Here is a 26,007-nt window from a genome sequence, read left to right as displayed (position 1 = left end):
CCGCCATTTTGTCATGGTCACGTGACCTACCTGCGTCAGTTGCGTCGCTTTACTTCCATTCATAAATTCGCTCGCGGGGCATCATGGGATAGCGCAGCATGCATGGGATGCGCACTCCGGAATCTCGCCGGAAGTAGTAAGGCATCCGGGTACTTCTCGCATACTGATTTTCGAATTCCATGAATTCGGACATACTACTCGGCTCGCATACTGATTTTGGCGTACTATATAGTATGGAAGTATGCGGTTTCGGACGCAGCCAATCTCACGCCAATTTGTAACTTTTTGATTAAGTGGCTAATTCGTATGAATTCGTACGATCTAACTAACACAATTTAGTACGATTTGCTCATTCTCCAATGACGGTTGGGGTTAGGGGTGGGTGCCACGCCTCCTTTTTAAAATCGTAAATTTTTGTATGACTGAACTCGTACGAATTAGCCACTACAACTGACAAAACGTAAAATACTCACGTTTCTTCGTGAGATCAGGCTGTTCAAACCACACTGATTGCTTTGTTCCGAACCAGTTAAAAAGAACCAAAAATGCAGTCATGTGACAAAATCCACATCACTCATTGGCCAGATGTTATTGAACGTATTTCCAGAATTGGTCAGGATTAGCATGCGGGAAAATGCCAATGGAACTCAAGTCCAAAAAGGCGCAGTACTTTTTGCGGTTGGGTCTGTTCATCTGCGGATCATATTCTCACCACAAACAAACCGCACCAGGGTTCGTTCGAAAGCGTACCGAGTTCACCTCTTCATGAAGGTATCGGTATCCGCTTTTGTTGCGCACTCGAGTGCATTTGCTACATTCACACCTGCCCAAGAGGGAAAACAAACTCTAGTACGATTCAACCGAACTAAATAAGGCAGGTGTGAAAACACCCTAAGATTGTGCGCAAATGTTAGCGGGAAATTGGCATTTTTAATATTTCAGTGAGTGCTGATTTCTACCAAAGAGCTTAGAATGACCAAGAGGCGACACTCAATAGAATGTTCCATTGCCACAGCAGCGCCCAGCAACAGCCCTGGATTCCACCATTTTGGAGTGAAAGCAGTCGGTCGCCCATTATATCGCATTAGTGTGGCGATGGCAAGCAGCTGCTTTGTTTTTTATTTATTTATTCAAAAAGCGCATTAATGTTGAGATACAACCTGAAAGACGACAATACAACATATACTATCACAATCATCAGCACTTTTAATATTTTATTTTACAGACTTATAATATGCAGTTGTTCTATTGGAGTTTTCATTCCAAAATGGCCACCGCGCCCTCTAGTGGCTGTTTCCCAAATTACACTAGTGTCGCCTCTTGGTCATTCTAAGCTCTTTGTTGCCACCGAACTTGATACTTTTGACAACACTAATATGCATACAACAAAACTGTGTATCTTAAAAAATCTGCATTTAATCTTTATTTGCAATGGAATGGAGTGTGTTAGAGAAGTACTCGTCATTCATCCCCACACAGTTTGTGCCAAATCTCATACACACACTTCAGCTGTACACAGTAAAATGTGTATACCAATCAAAACACTGGTTTCTTTTAATTTTCAGGCGAATGACCTCAAATCTTTGTATGTACACACTTCAACACTGAGATGACAATAGCACTAGTCTAGAGTGAGGTCATAAATAAAAGATGGTGGCACACTGAAGAGAGCATTGTCTTTGTGAGCTGTTACAAAGGAGCATTTTGTTTTCCACATGCATACGAATGTGCTTAGACACCGTCACGTCGAAACTGCTACATCTGACCAGAACGTCAATGAGAGAAAATAATGAGAGAGAAATTAAAACATTGTGCATTTACACAATGTGCCTCACACAGGTGAGAGGGCCTGACAAACCACCTGTTAAAAGCAAAAGTGACTTCTAACCCTGCTGAAAAATCCAGCTTAAACCAGCCTAGGCTGGTTGGCTGGTTTTAACTGGTTGACCAGGCTGGTTTTAGAGGGGTTTTGGTCTTAGCTGGTCAGGCTGGAAAAGTGACCAGCCAAATCCAGCTAAAACCAGCTTAACCAGCCTGGTTTAAGCTGGACATAGCTGGTTTTGGCTGGACTCCCAGCTTGGCTAAGCTGGTCAAGCTGGTTTTAGCTGGTCATCTCCCAGCCTGACCAGCTAAGACCAGGCTGGAAATGGCTGGAAACCAGCCTGGAAGTGGCCAAAACCCCTCTAAAACCAGCCAACCAGCCTAGGCTGGTTTAAGCTGGATTTTTCAGCAGGGAAATGACTAAATGTAAATTAAATAACTTAAATTTGCATAAAAATTTTAATAACATTATTTAAAGGGCACCTATTTTACCTCTTTATCAAGATTTAATATAAGTCTTCTGTGTTTCCAGAAGGAGTCTGTAAAGTTTCAGCTCAAATCACTCATCAGATTATTTATCATAGCTTTTCAAATCAGGGAAATTTAAGCTTTTAGGACACTAGCGTTTTTTGTTGCCTGTGCCTTTAATGCAAATGAGCTGGTTCTCCCCACCCACCGTTCCCATGTGCATGTCAGAGCCATAGAGATCGCTTTGATGTTTGCAGCCTTCAGTAGAAGCTACCAGTAGGCATAGCCAACCGTCGCCATTTTGTTTGCTTGTGTTTGATTGGTTTGACTGTATGTAATGAAAATACCTCACACAGCCAGTGCTAAATCCTATGCCGTCGGTAAGCAGAAGAGTGATTTGCTCTCAGGCTGCAGGTGGGAGAGACTGCTGTTAGAGGACAGGGCCACCTGTCAGGGATTTGAGAAGGGGGAGGGGCCACCGGCATCACCCGCAGCTTGTTGAGAACGGTTGAGAAAAGTAGTGATAGTACAGTACGGACACATAAGAGTCTATTAAATATCCAGTAACATACAAAAAAAGTCGCTAGATTTGTCGCTCTGTTTTTTTATTTGTCACTAAGGGGATCTAAAAAGTCGCTAAATATAGCGACAAAGTCACTAAGTTGGCATTACTGCAAGTGTGCTTGGTTGTATACTATATCAACAATGTGTTTAGACTTTTATAAACAATGTTGTAACACATTGAGTCACTAAGCATTGTCCTTAAGACTTTTTTACTGGAGGAAAACCTCAATTACTTTCAAACACTTCAGATATATTCTGTGCTAGTAAATGCAAGGCTATTGACTGAAATCCAGCATAACACTGTATGACAACGCTTCAGATGACTGTTCTAGAGCCTACAGCTAATCAATCTGTCAGATTCTGGAGTGCATTACAGCTCTAAAGACAATTATAAATGATCTTAAATAAAACAAATACATTTATAGAGATGGTATAGATGTATATAACTTTACTCAAAACGGAGGCCACTTAAATGGTTTGTGAGCACAATTAAGAGCACACAGCATCCCATATCATCTGATAATTGTTGGGAATAATTCCAAAAGGCAACTGACTGTGTAAAGCCACATAAAACAACACAAAAATACAATGTTCAGCGCCTAATCAGCCGGAATCAGCTGAGGTGAAGTGACGGCGACCAGCAAGACCTAGCTGTCAATCGAGTGCCCACACGCTTAATTATGCAAACTTAATAAAACCGAATATAAAGGAAACGGATGAGAAAATTCACCCCCCTCACAGTTGTCTTGAAGGGTAATATTAGCTGTATGAACAAAAATTGTGCTTTGTACTTGGCTGTAAACACCTGTAAAGTTGACCATTTTAAATATGGGGTCAATTGAAATGTGCTCTATTATGGAGCCAGGACTAGTGAAATTTCGATGAATTGCAGTTTCAGTTACTTCCGTATTTGCTTCACGAGGGAGAGCGGGAGGTTGCCGCTTGCACATTTCCTCCTGCAGTGCATGCTGAAAAGCATTGATGAGTTTTTTATGATGCACTGCAGCATGAAGCATGTCACAATTGTTGAGAAACTTCTGCTGATTCTTGATGTTTGTCTTTCGTAAGTGATCAAAGTGCTTATTATACAACATGTTTTTAAAGCAAGACAGTGCAGTCTACAAAGATACCACAATCAATAGCAGATCACCATCATTAGCAGTATTTAAGTTCACCTGCAGGATCGGTGGGATAGTTAAAGAAGAAAAGCAGAGGAAGAAAAACAAATACTAATGAAGTCTTAGCCCCGAGGCTTGGTGTGGCCAGTGAGCGAGCTTGAAAACATTTCCTGCATTGTTATTGAGATAAGGCAGTGATTTGATTCCAGACATCAACAAGATATAAACACAGAAGAAGCAGTAAATTACTGATGACAGGATAAAGATACAATGAGCATGTTTACGTGCACAACAGTGCACCTGATTTGCCTACATGCTAATCTGTACTTAAAAATCACATTTATTTACGACTTTGAAATGATCAGATCAGGTCAAAAAGTCATGCCGAATGGTTTATACAGTAGCTCCAAGTGACCTTCAGATGGCCTGTTATTTAACTTTGTTGAGTGTTGGAATTCAACTCTACAGTGGGGGAAGTAGTGAACACCCCACCATTTTTCTCAGGAAACATTTCTAAAGGTGCAGTTGACGTGCCACCAGATGTTAGTAACAACCAAAGGAATCCATATATGCAAAGAAAACAAATATAATTAGTTTACAAATGAAGTTATGTGTAATAAAACGCAGGGAAAAAGTATTGAACACATGAAGAAAGGGAGGTGTGGTTCGGCAGTGAACGCCCAGACAGCAGCTGAAATCTCTCAGTAGTTCTTCAGCAAGCCTCTGCCCTTCCTCAGTGTAAATGAATATCAGCTGCTTCAGTCCAACATCTACATTAGCAGGAGGATGAGGATGAAACCAGGGTGGACATTTCAGCAAGACAATGATCTGAGGAGACTCTCAAATGCTTTCAAAGAAAGAAAATCAAGCTGTAGAATGGCCCAGCCATGTTTTGGCGCGGATCCGAGTGCGATTGCTGGATGCACATATGCTAAACGAACCGCGCTAACTGGGGAAACACGCCAGGTTTTGAAACAAAAGTCTAGGTGTAAAACCATCCTTAAAGCAGCAGACTCAAAACCATGATACCGTCAGAAACGTATGACATTTTATCCTACCCATCGGATTATGCTACCAACACTGTGTTTGAATGGTTCTGAGGTTAAGGTTAGGGATTAGGCAGGTTAGGGCGATATTACAGCTAAATACCACACACTAAAATTTACACAGGTAGCAAAGTCTGATGGGTTGCATTTTCATTCATTCATTCATTTTCTTGTCGGCTTAGTCCCTTTATTAATCCGGGGTCGCCACAGTGGAATGAACTGGCAACTTATCCAGCAAGTTTTTACGCAGTGGATGCCCTTCCAGCCACAACCCATCTCTGGGAAACATCCACACACACATTTACACACACACTACAGACAATTTAGCCTAACCAATTCACCTGTACCACATGTCTTTGGACTGTGGGGGAAACCAAAGCACCCAGAGGAAACCCACGCGAAGGCAGAGAGAACATGCAAACTCCACACAGAAACGCCAACTGAGCCGAGGTTCGAACCAGCGACCCAGCGACTTTCTTGCTGTGAGGCGACAGCACTACCTACTGCGCCACTGCCTCGCCCTGGGTTGCAAAATGTGCTACATACTTTTTGAATAGGAGGTAGGACAATCTGACAGGGTAGGGCAAATCAACAGAACATCGGCCCATTCCCACATAACACACAGTTACAGCAACAAAAGCCAATCTAATATGAACATACCTGCCAATACTCCCGTTTTTCCTGGGAGTATCCTGTATTTCAGACTCATTTTGCGCCCATCTTCTGTATTGTTCTTGCTCCCGTATAACTCCTGGAATTCCACCCCCACCGCCTCTGGGATTTCTAATGACCTCAGAAAGTCAAGACCTTGGTTTAACGTCTCATCCAAAAGATTGCGCTCCTTGATCAGTACAGAGTCTCTTTCACTATACTGGGGTGTTAGGACCCACACAGCCATATCACCCTGCAGTTAAAAACTGGTTACTCACTGAAGTTAAGCAGGGCTGAGTCTGGTCAGTACCTGGATGGGAGAACCTGGGAAAACTAGGTTGCTGTTGGAAGTGGTGTTAGTGAGGCCAGCAGGGGGCGCTTGATCTGTGTGAGTCCCTAGTATGCCCTAGGAAAGTGAACACTAGACTGTCAATGTGTGCCGTCTTTCAGATAAGATATTAGTCCACAAGTGGATGCTGCACACTGGTGGTGGTGTGGAGAGACCCCCCCCCCCATGATTTTGAAGCGGTTTAGGTGTATGGCCATACACAATAAATCCACTACTTATGTACTTACTTAACTCACTTAACTTACTTACTTAACTAACTTAACTTACTTTACTTACTTAATTTACTTAACTTACTTTCTTAACTTACTTACTTAACTCACTTAACTTACTTTACTTACTTAATTTACTTAACTTACTTTCTTAACTTACTTTCTTAACTTACTTAGCTTACAAACTTACTAACTTAACTTACTTAACTTGCATAACTTAACTTAACTTACTTAACTTTCTTACTAACCTAACTTTCTTAACTTTCTTACTAGCTTAACTTAACTTACTTACTTTACTTAACTTTCTTAGCTTACTTACTTACTAACTTAACTTACTAACTTTACTTTCTTAACTTACTTACCTTTTTTTACTTTGCTTAACCTACTTTACTTACTTAAGGTTGAGCGCCCCCTTCTGGCCTCCCTAACATCACTTCCAACAGCAACCCAGCTTTCTCCATGTGGTCTCTCATCCAGATACTGACCGGGTCCAGCACTGCTTACCTTAAGGAGGTAACCATGTGAGAGGTGCAGAGAGCTAGCTGCCATCATTAAAAAGGCTTAACTTTAGGTTAATTAGGCAAGTTACGGTAATTAGGCGACCATGTGAGAAAGTGAAACTGTAAAAAATTTAGAGATTTAATGTCGGCACTTTTAAGCTGAATACTGGTATCTTGAAGAATCTCTTGTCAAATACTATTTACTGTCATCATGGCAAAGTGAAAATAAATCAGTTATTAGAAATGAGTCATAAAACTTTTATGATTAGAAATGTGTTGTAGAAATATTCTTTCCATTAAACAGAAATTGGGGAAAATATACAGGGGGGATAATCAGGACTTCAACTGTATATTGCAGGACAAACTAAATATTCCCATGTCAGATTGTTGCAATACCATGTACAGGACAGCATCAAAGGGCTGTTTTCTCAGTCCCCGCTGGCACTGGCACTGCAGATGGAGGTGGACTGCAGAAGCTGCATACTAGCGTCCCACTCAGAAATGCCCCTAGAGAATGCTGGAATTCATTCAAACAGCAGAGCCGGAGTGAAAAGCTATTAATACGCCGCACTGATGGCCTTTATGCTCCCCATCCCCCCCCAAAAAACAGAATAGATTATTTGTAGCCCAAATGTATACACTAAAAAGGGATAAGCAAAAGAAAGTAAACACTTTGTCTTATAATTATTAAAATCCCTGCTGAGCCAGTTGATGTTTCTGTGTGGAGTTTGCATGTTCACCCCGTGAACTTGGTAAATTGACTGTGGTTTATGATTGTATGTGTGTGAATGAGAGTGTATGGGTGTTTCCCAGTACTGGGTTGCAGCTGGAAGGACATCCACTGTGTAAAACATGCTGGATAAGTTGGCGGTTCATTCCGCTGTGGTGACCCCTGATAAATTAGGGGCTAAGCTGAAGGAAAATGAATAAATACAGTATTTTTTACAGTAAATGTCTGGCCATTTTTCTAGTTTGCTCGCTGTAAACTTGAACAGCTTATTACTGTGAAGCTAAACCACCAATGATTACACCAGCAAAATAATGTATCGTCCACACATCATATTACAGCAGTTTGGCAAGTGAACTGACCAACTAAATAATGATTGGGTGTTAAAGAGCCCATATTATTAACCCAAGCTCATTCTGAAATGTCCCCGCGGACGTCTCTGGACTCCGTGATTTACGTGGCCGGAGGTACGTATGGCTGCATTTCGTTTTTTTAAGCCAACGCTATGGGGCGGTGTGACGCCGCTCCTTTTCGTGCTCACCGGCTGACGGCTCACCTCCTCCATGTGGAGGGCTTTCCCGCCGCAACCAGTTTGTCAGGTTAGCTCGTTGTGTTACGACGGCGGAGCGGAGGGCCGGAGGAGGAGCCGACGACGGGTCCGGGGAAAAGCGGTTCCAGAAATCAGGTAAGACAAAAAACAGAATCCAAAAAATAAAGCAAACGAGTTCGTAACGGGGCGGGAATACGCTGAAATACGAAAACGCGTTCAAAATCAGACGAGGGCTTTTCTTTTTCTGGACAGCTTTAGTAAATCGTCGCTTGGGTTTAGGGAAGAAGGAGGAGGAGGATGGCAGGGTCGGCTGATTGGCCGACCGCCCAGTCAATCGTTCTGTCATTCAGTCAGTCGGACAGACGGTCGCTCGACAGTGGCCTCCGGCGGCATTTTACGTGTGAACAGCGCGGATGTGAACGGTGCACGCTCGCTAGAGGCGTTCGAGACGCGAAAAAGACGCAAAACCAAAAACTGCACAAATACGTACTTCCCGGGACGTATTTCGTGGTCTCCAGAAATGTCCGCGGGGCTACGTTTCCAGAATGAGCCTAGGTTGCCTATTATGGGTTTTTGAAAACGACCCTTCCATGCAGTGTGTAACACAGCTTAAAGTGAATAAAAACATCCAGCTGAGGTTTAAATCTGAAAGTGTGCCATGTTTAAAACTATTGATTCATCTATAAAAGAGTCGACTCAGAGTGGTTGGAATTAATCACCGATGTAACGAATCTTTAGCTGTGCCGGCGTGACGTCGATACTGAACTCAAGCTCTGACCCATTTGTTGATTGCGCAGATCCGGGAAAGTTGAAACTCCCGGCCCCGCCCACAAACACTGTAGAAAGAAGAGGAAGACACACACTGTAGCAGATCCCAGTTGAATCATGTCTAGAAGACGCTGAGCTCTGAAGTGTGAGGGAAAGTGTTATTTTTCCTACCCAAAGACGAGGCTGTGAAGAGTCAGTGGTTGAAGTTTATTTTTGCAAAAATACCTCAGCATTATCGCCCCAGCCTTGTGCTGTGATCCCCTCATTTTTCTGACGCGTGCTTCAGCAATCTACACGCTTACAATGGGGGATTCGTCGGCCGTTTGTTAAAGGAAGGATCAGAAAGGACTATTGATGTATGAGACTTTGTCAGAGCTTGACAGGAACTTTACAGTACACAGTTCATGGATCAGTTTCTTCCTCCATTTCACAAGTGTAAGTAAGTGCGATTAAAACGGCTGCCTCCTTGTTTTCTCTAGTTTGCAAATTATATATTTAATTGTGTTTTGTTACTTGTAACAGCTTGTACTGTATTTGGTAACTCTTTATATTCTCATATCGCATCTAAAGCCACGTTGAAAATGTGACGCGTGCTGCTTTGTTTATGGATTTAAATGCGTTTGTGAGCTCGCGATCCACTGCTGTTTGTTGTTGCTTTGGCCACCGTCAGCTGTACCTACAAACGTGTGGTGGCCAAGTTTCAAAATAGTTCAGCTTTTGCCACTGTGTGCATTAATACTGATTGTGTGTCACTATTTTCACTTATGGTTAAGAGTAGAGCAATATGCTGGTGTTAAACTGCATTGCTTTAATGCATTCCTGCATTGGGCTCTTACACACACTCTGCACTCTGACTACTTTTTGATAAGCCATGCTGAGCATTTCCCTCTGTCCACACTGAACGCAGTTGACCAATCAAAACAGGGTGGATCATCGGACCAATCAGCGCAGATGAGCATTACTCTAAGAAGGGGTTTGGGAACAAATGAATCGCTGAATGAATCATATGGGAGTCGTTAGGATAATTAGGTAAAAATAAATGCATATTATTAGACAATGAAAGAGTTTGTTGATCTTGCATGCATATTAGCGTGTTGCTGGAAACCCTAAAACCAAAATAATATAATTATTAATGCATAATAGGGGCTCTTTAATTAGGAAAATCCATTAACATGCAAAACCATCTCTAAATATCTCTAAAAATGATGTTGAACAGATTCAGGAATTTTTCACAGTATTTCCTATAATATTTTTTCTTCTGCATAAAGTCTTTTTTGTTTTATCTTAACTAGAGTAAAAGCAGTTTTTAATTGTTTTAAACAACCCAGGCTCATTGTGGAAATGTAGCCCCGCTGACGTTTCTGCAGACCGCGAAATACATCCCAGGAGGTACGTATTCGAGCAGTTTTTGTTTTCGCAAATCCGCGAGAGGCCGCTGTGCGCGCTTTTTTGCGTCTCGGACGCCTCTCGGGTGAAAAGCCACCAGAGGCCTCTGTGGAGAGACTGTCCGTCCGACTGGCTGGCTGAACAATCGCCCGGGCAGCCGACCAAACGGCCGACCCGGCCGCCCTCCTCCTCCTCCTCCTTCCCTAAACCCAAGCGACGGTTTGCAAAAGCCGTCCAGAAAAAAAAAAGCAAAAGCCGTCGTCTTTGATTTCGACCGCGTTTTCGGATCTCGCCACGTTCTCCCCCTTATTTTTTGGATTCTGTTTTTCATCTTACCTGATTTCTGGAACCGCTCTTCCCCGGACTCGATCCCGGTCGTCCCCATGGCCGGCTCCTCCTCCTCCAGGCCTCAGCTCCGCCGACGTAACGCTGCGAGCTAAACGGACAAACTAGTAGCAGTGGGAAAGCCCTCCACTTGGAGGCGAGCCGTCAGCCGAAGAGGAAGAGGAGCGGAGCGGCGTCACACCGCCCCGCAGCAATCGCTCGAAATAAAAAACGAAACGCGGCCATACTGTACGTACCTCCATCCACGTAAATCGCGGTCTCCAGAAACGTCCGTGGGGCTATGTTTCCAGAATGAGCTTGGTTTGGTTTTAAAGCCATTTTAAGGTCAATATTATTCGCCCCCTTCAGCAATATTAGTGTTGGATTGTCTCCAGAATAAACCATTGTTATACAATGACTTGCCTAATTACCCTAACTTTACCCTAATTACCCTAGTGAAGCCTTTAAATGTCACTTTAAGCTGAACACTAGTGTCTTGAAGAATATCTAGTCTAATATTATGTGCTGTCATCATGACAAAGAGAAAACAAATCAGTTATTAGAAATGAGTTATTAAAACTATGATTAAAAATGTGTTGAAGAAGTCTGCTCTCCGTTTAACAGAAACAGGGGAAAAAAATATACAGGAGGTCGAATAATTCTGACTTCAACTGTACAACTAGCCTGGTCTCATAAAACACTTTTAGATCTGTTCAAACGTCAGTACAAAAGAAACCATTCAGAGTCACTGAGAGCTATGCTGAATATAAAACAAAAGCTTAGTCAAATGAAATAGTTCATTCATTCATTTTTCTTCAGGGTTGCCACAGCGGAATGAACCGCCAACTATTCCAGCATATGTTTTACACAGCAAATTGCCTTCCATCCGCAACCCAGTACTGGGAAACACCCATACACTCACATTCACACACACACTTATACACTAAATTAATTCAGTTCATCAATTCCCCTATAGCCTATGTGTTTGGACTGTGGGGGAAACTGAAGGAAACCCACCCCAACAGTGCAACATATGCAGTCTCCACACAGAAATGCCAACTGGCCCAGTCGGGACTGGAACCAGCGACCTTCTTGCTGTGAGACGACAGTGCTAACCAATGAGCCACCCCAAAATAGGAATTATACACAGCAAAACAAAAAGAGGGTGAGGGAAGGAAGAAGAAAATGGAAACTCAATGCTTATCTTCCTCTACTCCTTCATGTCTGAGGGCTATTAATGCTTCCCTGTGGAGGAATTAATAGTTTCCTTTTCTCAAAAAGAAAGAAAAAAGACGGGAGGGGGGAGAAACAGCCTGTGTAAGAGCTGAGACTGCCCCCTGCTGGCCGATCATTGGCTTTTTTTGGCTGGACAGATTTTATTTTCACATTGCTTTTGACTTGCTTACAGTAGTTGGGGTCAACAGAGCTACTTTAAAGTGCACATGAAATCAGCTTAGTTCCTTATTTATCAGGGGTCGCCACAGCAAAATGAACCACCAACTTATCCAGCATGTGTTTTACACAACGGATGTCCTTCCAGCTGCACTCCAGTACTGGGAAACACCCATACACCCTTATTCACACTCACACACACAATTACACTACGGCCATATAGCACATTTGGACTGTGGGGGAAACCAGTGCACCCAGAGGAAACCCACACACGGGGAGAACATGCAAACTCCACACAGAAACGCCTACTGACCCAGCCGGGACTTGAACCTGCAACCTTCTTGTTGTGAGGCGACAATGCTAACCACTGAGCCACCATGCCGTCCCAGATTTTAATTCTACATTTTTTTGTAAGTGATTCTTGCCACAGTTTCTTTTGGTTTTCTTAGTTGGAGTCAACAGAGCTACTTTAAAGTGCACTTGAAATCAAAACTCATTTATTAATGTTATTATTATTTGTATTATTCCTTTATTAGCTGTGTTTTTGTCTAGTCTATATGGGATGACTCATTTATTCCTTTTCTTTTCGACTTACTCCCTTTATTAATCCGGGGTCGCCACAGCGGAATGAACCGCTAACTTATCCAGCATATGCATTACGCAGTGGATGCCCTTCCAGCCGCAACCCATCTCTGGGAAACTTATGGGATGAAATCTCCAATAAATATTTGCAATATTAATAATAATATTAATCTGAAATAAATAAATTAGCAAATAAATAAATACATCCACAAATTCCTTTGTTAATTAATATATAAATTAATTTATATAAATTAATAGTGCAGGCAGATAAATAATTAAATAAATTAGACTAATGTTAGGGGAATAAAAGAAAATGCTAACCTGAGGTGCGTTTCCAAAACCATCGTTAGCCAACTAAGATTGCAAGTTCCGTCGTTACAATTATAATTTGTTGATTTGCCGTTTCCCAAATCCATCCCAAATCCAACATTCGCAAACTTGTACACCTGCAACTACACCTCTGGAGCTGTAGTTAGAAACATAGTTCCTGGCTGTGTTCTATTCCCACTCATCCCCCCTATGCCCTATTCATTTAGAACATTCTAACATTCAAACTTGCAATTATTAAATAAGCTTGTAAGTCATCACTCTTAGGTGTAATTTGCTTTCAAAGTACTTTTACAGTTCAGTTTTAGCGATCTTCATGTTTACAATTGTGCTCCCTACGCAGTGCACTTTGAAAACATTGAAGTCATTTTGAACACAGCCTCATGATGAAAGCTGTAGGTGACCTATTATTTAAAAGCGGAATTTTTGTTACGTCTCCAAAGCTTGTAAAAAAAAAAAAACACAGCATACGTTAATTCTTTTAATTTATTGTAGGTTATTTATATCTGTACTGTATATGACATGGGCCTGCTGGTTAGAACATTTCTGCAGTGGTTTGCATGTGTCAAATTGTAAAAGTAGACTTTAAAAAAATAAATAATAAATAAATAAATAAATATATAATATCCTACTTAATAATAATAATACTACTAATAATAATCATCATCATTTAAATATTATTATTATTAAAGTAAGATTTCCTATTTCTTTATTTCTATTGAATTTCACAATCTGAATTTCTGGTTTTGAATTTTGGGATATTAAACTTGATGTTTTGAATTTTTTTCATCTTTAAAACTTGAAACTATTTTTACAAAATTGATGAAGTTTGAAAATGCGTGTATATGAAATTCTGCCTTGAGAAATTCAGTTGCCTTACATTTCAGAAATTCAGATTCAAATTAAGAAAACTCAAATTAAAATCAGATTCACATTCAAAACAGTTTTAACGGCATTTATAAATTCAGATTTATTAAACTACTGTAGTCAATAACTCAAATGAACACGATTCAAATTCAGATTGTTTTGGCATATGATTAGCTCCATATTCCTCCGGGTGCTCCGGTTTCCCCCACAGTCCAAACACATGCGCTGTTAATAAATTGAAGGAACTAAATCGTAGTGTATGTGTGTGTTTGTGTGGGTGTTTCACAGTATAGGGTTGTAGATGGAAGGGCAGTTGGCGGTTCATTCTGCTGTGGCGACCCCTGATTAATAAAGGGACTAAGCCGATGGAAAATTACTGAATAAATGAATTAGGATTCAACAGAATGCTGGTTTGATTGAAAACTGGAAACATGTGTGGTGTAGATGTGGACACTAGATGGCACAAAAGAGGTGAAGGAAATGAACCTTAAACCACTGCAGAGTGCTTCAGTTTGCTGAGTGCTTGCAGGAGCTTGACAAATTGCACCCTCACCTTTCGCTTTTAGTTTTTATATACATATATAATATATATATATATAGTATATATAAATGTGTGTGCGTGTGTGTGTGTGTGTGTTAGCGTGTTAAGGTTTGTGTTTCTCAGAAGTTTGCTGTAGGTGTGTAATATCCTGTGTGGTGAGGTTTTACACAGAAATAACCTCATCTTTTAACACATACATTTATTTTTGCAGTTAACACACCCCAAACATCCAAACACCTTTCAATACATCTGCGAGCAAAAGTTAAGTGCACTAATGTGTTTTTATGCTACTTACAGCACTCGTAGAGCACAGAACTGTGCGAATCCTGCCTAAAATAGTGTGATTTAGCTCATGTTTAATAAAAATACTGATGCAAAAGCTTTTATTTGGTCTGTTAATTACCATATCGGTCATTTTAAATATTCTTTTGACGGTTTTTGTCTTGTTTTTAGTCCAAAAATGTAAAAATTCTTAAATCAGGGAGAATTTTCTAGACAGGCAAAACATATAGTCATAATTATCTCAAATAAAGTGAGTTTTTTTCTTAAAACAAGCTAAATAATCTGCCAACAGGGTTAGCAAAGTAATCTTGTTTCTCCTCTTGACATAATTATAATTATGATTATTTCACTTTGCCCATTGGTGGATTATTTTGCTTGTTATATTGGAAAAATTCACTTCATTTTCATTATTTTTTTCTGAAAGCAAGACAATATGTTTTGCTTTTTAGATATTTTCACAAATTGACTACCCTCACTAAGTCATGACACCATATAATCATGCATTCTTGATTGTTGCTGGTTTTCCCTGTTGGGGCTTTTATTAGGTCTGTTAATTACCAAATCAGTAATTTTAGATATTTTCCACAGTTTTTGTCTTGTTTTTAGGGCAAAACTGTAAAAAAATTCTTAAATCAGAGAGCATTTTCTAGACATACTAAACTAATTGTCTTTTTTAATACATAATTATCCCAAATATAGTGAGTTTTTCCATATAACAAGCGAAATAATCTGCCAACAGCATAAGCAAAGTAATCTTGTTTCTCCTCTTGACGTAAGATGATTTCACTTAGCCCATTGGTGGATTATTTTGCTTGTTATAATGGAAATATTCACTTCATTTTCACACATTATTTCTAAAAACAACACAATATGTTTGGCTTTTTAGATATTTTCACTTGAAACAAGACTAAAAATCCATGCTTTGGAATATTTCAAAAACTCAACAATACACTCCGGGCAAATTGACTACCCTCACTGTGTGTTGGGGGCTGTTTTTGCCCCTTTGACTTCCATTATAATCACACATTTTGATTGCAAAGTCATGACACCATATAATCATGCATTCTTGATTGTTGCTGGTTTTCCCTGTTGGGGCTTTTATTAGGTCTGTTAATTACCAAATCAGTCATTTTAAATATATTTAGACAGTTTTTGTCTTGTTTTTAGGGCAAAACTGTAAAACATTCTTAAATCAGGGAGCATTTTCTAGACATACTAAACTAATTGTCTTTTTTAAGACACAATTATCCCAAATATAGTGAGTTTTTCCATATAACAAGCGAAATAATCTGCCAACAGCGTAAGCAAAGTAATCTTGTTTCTCCTCTTGACGTAAGATGATTTCACTTAGCCCATTGGTGGATTATTTTGCTTGTTATAATGGAAATATTCACTTCATTTTCACACATATTTTCTGAAAACAACACAATATGTTTTTTAGATATTTTCACTAGAAACAAGACTAAAAATCCATGCTTTGGAACTTTTCAAAAACTCAACAATACACTCCGGGCAAATTGACCACCCTCACTGCGTGTTGGGGGCTGTTTTTGCCCCATTGACTTCCATTATAATCACATATTTTAAGTGCAAAGTCATGACACCATATAATCATGCATTCTTGATTGTTGCTGGTTTTCCCTGTTGGGGCTTTTATTAGGTCTGTTAATTACCAAATCAGTCATTTTAAATATATTTAGACAGTTTTTGTCTTGTTTTTAGGGCAAAACTGTAAAACATTCTTAAATCAGGGAGCATTTTCTAGACATACTAAACTAATTGTCTTTTTTAAGACACAATTATCCCAAATATAGTGAGTTTTTCCATATAACAAGCGAAATAATCTGCCAACAGCGTAAGCAAAGTAATCTTGTTTCTCCTCTTGACGTAAGATGATTTCACTTAGCCCATTGGTGGATTATTTTGCTTGTTATAATGAAAAAATTCACTTCATTTTCACACATTATTTCTAAAAACAACACAATATGTTTTGCTTTTTAGATATTTTCACTTGAAACAAGACTAAAAATCCATGCTTTGGAACTTTTCAAAAACTCAACAATACACTCCGGGCAAATTGACCACCCTCACTGCGTGTTGGGGGCTGTTTTTGCCCCATTGACTTCCATTATAATCACATATTTTAAGTGCAAAGTCATGACACCATATAATCATGCATTCTTGATTGTTGCTGGTTTTCCCTGTCGGGGCTTTTATTAGGTCTGTTAATTACCAAATCAGTCATTTTAAATATATTTAGACAGTTTTTGTCTTGTTTTTAGGGCAAAACTGTAAAAAAAAATCTTAAATCAGGGAGCATTTTCTAGACATACTAAACTAATTGTCTTTTTTAAGACATAATTATCCCAAATATAGTGAGTTTTTCCATATGACAAGCGAAATAATCTGCCAACAGCGTAAGCAAAGTAATCTTGTTTCTCCTCTTGACGTAAGATGATTTCACTTAGCCCATTGGTGGATTATTTTGCTTGTTATAATGGAAAAATTCACTTCATTTTCACACATTATTTCTGAAAATAACACAATATGTTTTGCTTTTTAGATATTTTCACTTGAAACAAGACTAAAAATCCATGCTTTGGAACTTTTCAAAAACTCAACAATACACTCCGGGCAAATTGACTACCCTCACTGTGTGTTGGGGGCTGTTTTTGCCCCATTGACTTCCATTATAATCACACATTTTGATTGCAAAGTCATGACACCATATAATCATGCATTCTTGATTGTTGCTGGTTTTCCCTGTCGGGGCTTTTATTAGGTCTGTTAATTACTAAATCAGTAATTTTAGATATTTTCCACAGTTTTTGTCTTGTTTTTAGGGCAAAACTGTAAAACATTCTTAAATCAGGGAGCATTTTCTAGACATACTAAACTAATTGTCTTTTTTAAGACATAATTATCGCAAATATTGTGAGTTTTTCCATATAACAAGCGAAATAATCTGCCAACAGCATAAGCAAAGTAATCTTGTTTCTCCTCCTGACATGAGATGATTTCACTTAGCCCATTGGTGGATTATTTTGCTTGTTATAATGGAAAAATTCACTTCATTTTCACACATTATTTCTAAAAACAACACAATATGTTTGGCTTTTTAGATATTTTCACTTGAAACAAGACTAAAAATCCATGCTTTGGAACTTTTCAAAAACTCAACAATACACTCCGGGCAAATTGACTACCCTCACTGTGTGTTGGGGGCTGTTTTTGCCCCTTTGACTTCCATTATAATCACATATTTTGATTGCAAAGTCATGACACCATATAATCATGCATTCTTGATTGTTGCTGGTTTTCCCCTGTCGGGGCTTTTATTAGGTCTGTTAATTACCAAATCAGTAATTTTAAATATTTTAAAATTAAAAAATTAAAAATGTAAAAATTCTTAAATCAGGAGGCATTTTCTAATCTAAACAAGCTAAACATATTGTCTTGTTTTAAGACATAATTATCCCAAATAAAGTGAGTTTTTCCATAAAACAAGCGAAATAATCTGCCAACAGGGTAAGCAAAGTAATCTTGTTTCTCCTCTTGATGTAATATTATTTCACTTAGCCCATTGGTGGATTATTTTGCTTATTTGAATGGAAATATTCACTTCATTTTGACACATTATTTCTGAAAACAAGACTATGGGCTCTATTTTTATGGTCCATTTGCAAAGTGCAAAGCGCAGGGCGCAAACGCTTTCAGGGCGTGTCAGAATCCACTTTTGCTAATATAAGGACGGGGCAAGACCGCTTTGCGCCGTGGCGCATGGTCTAAAAGGGTTGAGCTTATTCTCTTAATGAGTTATAGGTGTGTTTTGAGAATTAACCAACCAGAGTCTCATCTCCCATTCCCTTTAAGAGCCAGTTGTGTAGCGCCATAAGCGCATTTGCTATTTACATGACGACTTTGTAAGTGGAAAAACTGAGCATTTCACTAGCAAGAAAACAGTTAAAGAGAGCATCTCATGAGAATGAGAGATAAATTATAAACTTTCACTTTCAGACTCGTGGATAGGGAAACCTTTACGCACAGACATCAATTAGTCTATAAATAATTAATTTTGTTTGTTAAGCGCAAATATTTGCGTCAAAACTTTTTCTAAATTCAGTTCTAATTTCCAGCAAACGAATAAATCAACAATAATAATGAAGTGTGCTCAAAAACCTGAGTTATATCCTAAAACACATGCTGTGCCCCATATGGTCTAAAACCTGACAGGTGGACAAATCTAAGCTTGTTTTTAATAAAAACAAATATAAATATGGATATAATAAATAATACTGCTAATAATAATAACATCATACAAAAGCAAATTGTTATGAATGAACTGAAAAAGCCTCCCGAGATGAAGAAGACATAAAAGCAGTGATTTTTCATATTTATGTAGGCTAGAAAATAATATGTTTTGTAATATTTTAATCCTTTATATTTATATCCTTTATATATTCTTATTATATCCTATATATATCCTTAATATTTTAATTCTTTTTCATATGTAAAGATATTTGCGTACTGCTCTACATCTTGTGTGTATTAAGCAGTGTGTAAGAGAGGCGCACAACTTACGCGCTCTGTGCTGGACAATAGATCGGGTTTGTTTTGGTCTATTAAAAAATCTATTATAGTTTCTCAAAATAGCAGTGCGGCTCAGAACGCCTCCCTTTTCAGAGCAGAATGCCTAAAAGAAATGCATCCCAGCGTTATTGGATGTACAACAGCAGGTTATTTTTGTAACGGCACTGCACAGTCATGAGGAGGGGCTGCTGTGAATCTGAAGTTGTGGCTCTGGTGTGACTCAGATGGTTCAGGGTAGTAAATCTAAAAAGAGCTCATGCTTGTGGTATTGTAAGACAGCTCCAATCTACAGATCCTCAAAAGTTTAAGGTACCAAACAGGTGAACCTGGCGTGGAAAGAAACGTGTGCAGTTGAACAGAGAGCAGATTTCTTCAACACATTTCTAATCATAATAGTTATATCCATATCGGTCATTTTAAATATTCTTTTGACAGTTTTTGTCTTGTTTTTAGTCCAAAAATGTAAAAATTCTTAAATCAGGGAGAATTTTCTAGACAGGCAAAACATATAGTCATAATTATCTCAAATAAAGTGAGTTTTTTTCTTAAAACAAGCTAAATAATCTGCCAACAGGGTTAGCAAAGTAATCTTGTTTCTCCTCTTGACATAATTATAATTATGATTATTTCACTTTGCCCATTGGTGGATTATTTTGCTTGTTATAATGGAAAAATTCACTTCATTTTCATTATTTTTTTCTGAAAACAAGACAATATGTTTTGCTTTTTAGATATTTTCACAAATTGACTACCCTCACTAAGTCATGACACCATATAATCATGCATTCTTGATTGTTGCTGGTTTTCCCCTGTCGGGGCTTTTATTAGGTCTGTTAATTACCAAATCAGTAATTTTAGATATTTTCCACAGTTTTTGTCTTGTTTTTAGGGCAAAACTGTAAAACATTCTTAAATCAGGGAGCATTTTCTAGACATACTAAACTAATTGTCTTTTTTAATACATAATTATCCCAAATATAGTGAGTTTTTCCATAAAACAAGCGAAATAATCTGCCAACAGGGTAAGCAAAGTAATCTTGTTTCTCCTCTTGACGTAAGATGATTTCACTTAGCCCATTGGTGGATTATTTTGCTTGTTATAATGGAAAAATTCACTTCATTTTCACACATTATTTCTAAAAACAACACAATATGTTTTGCTTTTTAGATATTTTCAACAGCAGGTTATTTTTGTAACGGCACTGCACAGTCATGAGGAGGGGCTGCTGTGAATCTGAAGTTGTGGCTCTGGTGTGACTCAGATGGTTCAGGGTAGTAAATCTAAAAAGAGCTAATGCTTGTGGTATTGTAAGACAGCTCCAATCTACAGATCCTCAAAAGTTTAAGGTACCAAACAGGTGAACCTGGCGTGGAAAGAAACGTGTGCAGTTGAACGGAGAGCAGATTTCTTCAACACGTTTCTAATCATAATAGTTTTAATAACTCATGTCTAATAACTGATTATTCTTCATCTTTGTCATGATTACAGTAAATAATATCAGACTAGATATTCTTTAAGACACTAGTATTCAGCTTAAAGTGACATATAAAGGCTTAATTTAATGACCTGCCTATATCACACATTGTAAGAAACTATATGAGTATATATGTGCATATATGTAACCTATATGCAGTATATATGCACATATATGATAATATATTTGCTGCATATATGTCTAAATGGCAATATTGAGGTGCATATACAGGCCAAATAGGTCTCCTGTATTGCTTCTTCATATCCACATATAAGCCCTTTATGTTCACTCATGATATATGTCTCCTTTATAGCTCATATCTCACTTTGGCAACTGTCATACATGATGACTTGACTAGGTCATATTTTCTATTATCAAGGCAATAACTAAGAACTAACTTAACATAGTGCAAAAAAAGCGAATGTATGTGCCACTTAAATTTGGTATCACTTGTTATTTCATATTCATTTTCTTGTCGGCTTAGTCCCTTTATTAATCCGGGGTCGCCACAGCGGAATGAACCGCCAACTTACCCAGCACGTTTTTTACATATATGTTTATTTAGGTTCTTTCCATGTGGGATGACCCTAACTTCACCTTAATTAACCAGTTAAATTCTCTGGATCCGGTACCGGGTTCGTGACGTCATCGACTTTCACTTTAAGATTTAAAGGGCTAGCATTGCACCAGACCCCCGTAAGTGGTTTCGTTTGAAAGTGTAGAATCTATATTTTATGCACATCTGCCTCACTTTGGTTTTTATTCTACTGTACAAAAGTAATTAACACTTAAATACACAGTATTTTGGGTATTGAACATTGGTTCATTTTCATATTTTTATATGACACATGTACAAGTTATAGCTCAAATGAAAGCTCTTGCCGGTGCTCATACGGTTCCAGCATTCTTTTTACTGAATTATATTCACATATCAAACAGTTGTCAAATAAATTGCGGTGTTTCCATGGCGCAGAAGTGAAATCAATACATTTATGATCAATAAGCAGCCCCAGATAGCACAGACAGCTGTCATCTCTTACCTTATGCTGTGCGCTTCAGGGCCATTCTCCTCTGTTTTTGAGCTGATGTGCATAAGTAATGCTTTTATATGTCTGATGTGCTCCAAACACAGTGAATTATGTTTGATCAAACAAAAGAATAGTGAAACATGAAAACAATGATCGCTCCCTGTGGCTTGTACAGCACCTCTCATCAGTTGGAATACAATAACTTTAGCATAGATTATGGTGGAGACATTTTTATTTTCTCCTATGATTACAGACATGTGCAGGAACCACCAACATTAATTACAGCACGCTCGACCACACAGAACCTAAAAGGCACACTTTCACATTTGAGTTTATAAAAAAGAAAATGCAAAAAGCGCCTTTTTTTAGGTGTTTATTATAACACAGACGACATATACAGATATTTTAAACACTTTCAATAGGGTTTAATGAAAATTCAAAGGGTTTTCTTTAAAATGATACCACATTTCTGCATTTACACCTCTGCATGTGGATTTGGGAAGCTTTTAAATTTAGGTAGGCAAAATCCAGGCGGAAATCCCAAAATAACAGCAGAGTTTAACTGGTTAACCTAGTGAAGCCTTTAAATGTGACTTTAAGCTGAATACTAGTGTCTTGAAGAATATCTAGTCTAATATTATTTACTGTCGTCATGGCTAAGATTGGTTATCAGGAAGTAGTTCATGTTTAGAAATGTGTTTTAAAAAAATCTTCCTTGCGTTAAACAGAAATTGGGGAAAAGATCGTTCATGATGAATAATTCTGACTTGACTTTCTGAGATAAAACTAAACATTCCTCACAAATTACTCGCACGCTAAGAAGAAGAGAAAGAAAGAAAACAAGCGGGACGGAAAAAAGGGTATGTGTGGGACAGCGGGTCCAAGAGTAGACTGTGGGAGTGTGTCTACCGCCAGTGTGATTTTGGCCCTTTTCCTGGTCAGCTGATGTGAAGGCGGATGCTGATTGGCCGATCCAGCTGTGCACAGCTGCAGCTGATCTGTGCACAGAGACAATGTTGTCAGTGTTTCCTGGTCTCCACTTCTCCAGAACGAGAGAGAGAGAGTTGGAGGACACTCACAGGATGTTTGAAGAAGTAGACCTGGCCAAGCTGAACCATAAAAGTTGAGAGTTGGTGTCTAAATCATCAGCATGATCTGGAGGTTTAATTCTGATCTGCTTCAGAAATCTCCTCTGTGTTGATGACCCCCACATAAGGCCACTTTCAGAAGATTTCGAGGATTTTTTTAGGGAGGGGGGAATGAATGTAGGCGGGACTTCCATGAAGATCTGAGCCAGATCGTCAGGCATGGGCTGTACCACGAGTCTACTACAGGCTGTGAATTTTATAATGAGGAGAAACCATTCACGCGTCTTTTCTGACCAGCAGAAACAACATTTGCTGGAAACTGCACCGCTGGAGGAGGGGATGGTCATCAGTGAACCACACAGCACTGTCGTCATGGTAACCAGAGCTTCTTACCTTTCTAGACTTGCAGAGATTTCAGCATTCAGTAAATAAATAATTGAATAATTTTTACAAAACAATTTATTTAGGCTGAGATTAAACAAACTGATAATATTTAAAAATGTTCACCTTAATTTGTTTGGTCCCTCTTTATATTAAGTGGCCTTAACTAATATGTACTTACACAGGAGTTAATAGTTTATTACAATGTACTTATTGTGTAAATACATGTATTTACTCTGTACTTATGCTTGATTAAATACATGTATGTAATTACATCTGTATTTAACTTTTGTAATTACATTTGTAAATAAACTGTTGACCATCCCTTACACCTTAACCCACCCTTAAACCTACCCATGCCACCAAACCTGTCCATAACCCAACCTCTATCCCAACTCAAAAGCACCACAAGTGTTCTCAAATACATTATAAACACAGTAAGTACATTGTATTAATTTTTTGATGCAAGTACATAGTAGTTAAGGACATTTAATGTAAAGTCGGACCATTTGTTTAAATTCAGCCTAAATAAATAGTTTGCAACCACTTACCTTAAACTTTTGGTAAATCCAATAAATTATTTATTTTCAGTGTACAATTCTGCTTCTGACATAAAACTGATATTATATGGTGTCGATTAGGGCTGGGCGATATTGCAAAAGAAAAATATCACGATATCATGTTACATATCATACTATATCGATATTACTAAGGCAAATAGTTTTAATAGTCAAAAACAAAAATGTTCAAGCAAAATATCTGATCTCTTTAGAATAAAATAAACAGAAAGAGACTCTTAAGTGAAGTTTTATAAACTAATTTCGAGAGAAGCCCATGATATAATGTGCATGGCTGGATTCTCTATCGTAATCAGTAACCGTACGTTCACACCGAAAGCAGTGAGAGCAGCGCGGCGCGTCTTCGCCGGTGTGGGCGTCGAGGAGAGTTGAAATCAAGTCAACTTTATGGTAATGAGCTGTGACGCGGTTTGGCGGCAGCCAATCAGAATGAAGACTTCCACCGATTGAGAGGAGTTCAGAGAACACAGACCTGTGAACTTTGGGAACCACAGTTATTCCCAAGGGTTTGATTATTGCTGTCGCCGGATTTCCAATTATTTACAATGTTTACTTACACGAACATGCATTAAATAAGTTACTTACGAGTTACTGATGTGCATTAATGTTATATATACAGTATATTTATCTTTACAAAAGCGGGAGTCTCATGCAACAGTACAAAACAGTATAGCTGCTTCAGGATATTTCAGACATATGGACACATTGGATAATTAAGTGTAGCAATGCCACACCACATGCAACTTGATCTTCCATTGTTAAAAGAATTTGATAGTAAGTGCGCAACATTTTCACGGCCCCTTTAAATACAAGATCAATGTAGCGACCTTGGACGCTCTCGCCGCTTTTGGTGTGAACGCACAGTCACAATCCAATCAGATTGATCCAAGCTTACAATAAATCGACCTATATATATACATGTGTGTGTGTGTGTGTGTGTGTGTGTGTATATATATATATATATATATATATATATATATAATATTATTATTATTTTATTTATTTTATTTGATTATTTTTAAAGGTACTAAGCCAAAATTAAATGATTGAATGAATTTTTTTAATGAAACAAAAATATTATATATAATTCAAAATAAATAACAGTATTATTGTTATTATACAATTAATATTCTAAATTAAAAACAGAAATGAATCCCACACGTAACTGGAAAGCAATCGAAAGACACAACTGGAGTGATGCAAAGATCATTTAAGAAATCTTTTACATTTAATTTTGTTAGAATTAAGTTTTATAGACAATTCCATAGAATACAAAAGAAGCTATTAATTTATAAGATTTATGATTTCTATTTATTAAGATTATTATATTATAAAATCATAGAATTATCTGTTGTGTGTTGTCTTAGACTCGACTCATGGTGGAAAATTACGTTTATTAAGTCTTACCTCCCTGACTCGTCATCCCTCCTTTTTACTTCATACCAAATAATCCATCAGGAGCCCTGCTTAATCAAAATAAGATCACAATCATATTATTTAAACTTTGTTTTGTCGACTTGCAAAAAACACTCTGTGCAGACACCTCCGCATAAAAGACTGTTACGCCAGTTTTACAAAGCAGGAGCAGTGTGTGAGGTGTGCGGGCATGATTTTTTTCTGTGCCGATGCTCAGTTTGCTTTTTGATTACACTACACTGCTTTCACCAGCGTTGGTTTGGTTGCACATAGAGAACAGCCTCTTTATTCTCGGATTACCACTCTTAATAAATACATTTGCATATAAAGTAAATAGTATCTCAAAGCATTTACTGGGGCACTGGTGATTTTTACTGGGGCACGTGGAGTTTGCATGTTCTCCCTGCGTTCGTGCGGGTGCTCCGGTTTCCCTCACAGACCAAAGACATGCGGTACAGGTGAATACAAATATATATGATACAAATCACATATATCAATTAGTGGATAAGTTGGCGGTTCATTCCGCTGTGGCGACCCCGGATTAATAAAGGGACTAAGCCGACAAGAAAATGAATGAATGAATTAATTAATTCCAGAGAATAATTAAGTAATTATTTAATTGATTAATTCATTCATTTATTCGTTTTCTTTTCAGCTTAGTCCCTTTATTAAGCCAGGGTCGCCACAGCAGAATGAACCGCCAGCTTATTCAGCATATGTTTTTAAGCAGCGGATGCCCTTCCAGCTGCAACCCATCACTGGGAAACACCCATACACACTCATTCACACTACAGACAATTTAGCCTACTCAGTTCACCTGTAACGCATGTCTTTGGACTGTGGGGGAAACCGGAGCACCTGGAGGAAACCCACACGAACGCAGGGAGAACATGCAAACTCCACACAGAAACACCAACTGACCCAGCTAAGGCTCGAACCAGCGACCTTCTTGCTGTGAGGCCACTGCATTGCCTCCAAA

General features: G+C 38.5%; 1 protein-coding gene and 1 long non-coding RNA gene across 10 annotated transcripts in view; one reads left to right on the top strand and one right to left on the bottom strand.

The window, feature by feature from the left end:
• dock10 (dedicator of cytokinesis 10) overlaps window positions 1–26,007 on the top strand; it is a 147,467-nt gene that overhangs the window by 9,020 nt on the left and 112,440 nt on the right. For 4 of the 9 annotated variants that reach the window (XM_087283461.1, XM_087283457.1, XM_087283456.1 and 1 more), the window contains exon 1: window positions 22,587–23,028. The exons of 4 other annotated variants lie outside the window; for them this stretch is intronic. In XM_087283461.1, coding sequence (XP_087139587.1) covers window positions 22,873–23,028 — 156 coding nt within the window. In that variant the 5' untranslated portion in view covers window positions 22,587–22,872. Of the gene's footprint in view, window positions 1–22,586; window positions 23,029–26,007 lie in introns of those variants that run through there. One more of the 9 variants, XM_087283467.1, reaches the window with a different exon arrangement.
• Window positions 5,128–7,869, bottom strand: LOC147833548 (uncharacterized). Its single transcript, XR_015509014.1, has 2 exons — window positions 6,365–7,869; window positions 5,128–6,270 (listed from the first exon to the last, which is right to left on the bottom strand). It is a non-coding gene; the product is annotated as an uncharacterized LOC147833548 (long non-coding RNA).

The sequence above is a fragment of the Danio rerio genome, chromosome 15, assembly GCF_052040795.2.
Source record: "Danio rerio strain M-AB ecotype USA chromosome 15, GRCz13ab, whole genome shotgun sequence".
In the NCBI taxonomy this organism is placed as follows: domain Eukaryota; kingdom Metazoa; phylum Chordata; class Actinopteri; order Cypriniformes; family Danionidae; genus Danio; species Danio rerio.
Note: the sequence above shows the minus strand (reverse complement) of the source record. Positions and strands in the feature narration are given on the sequence as shown.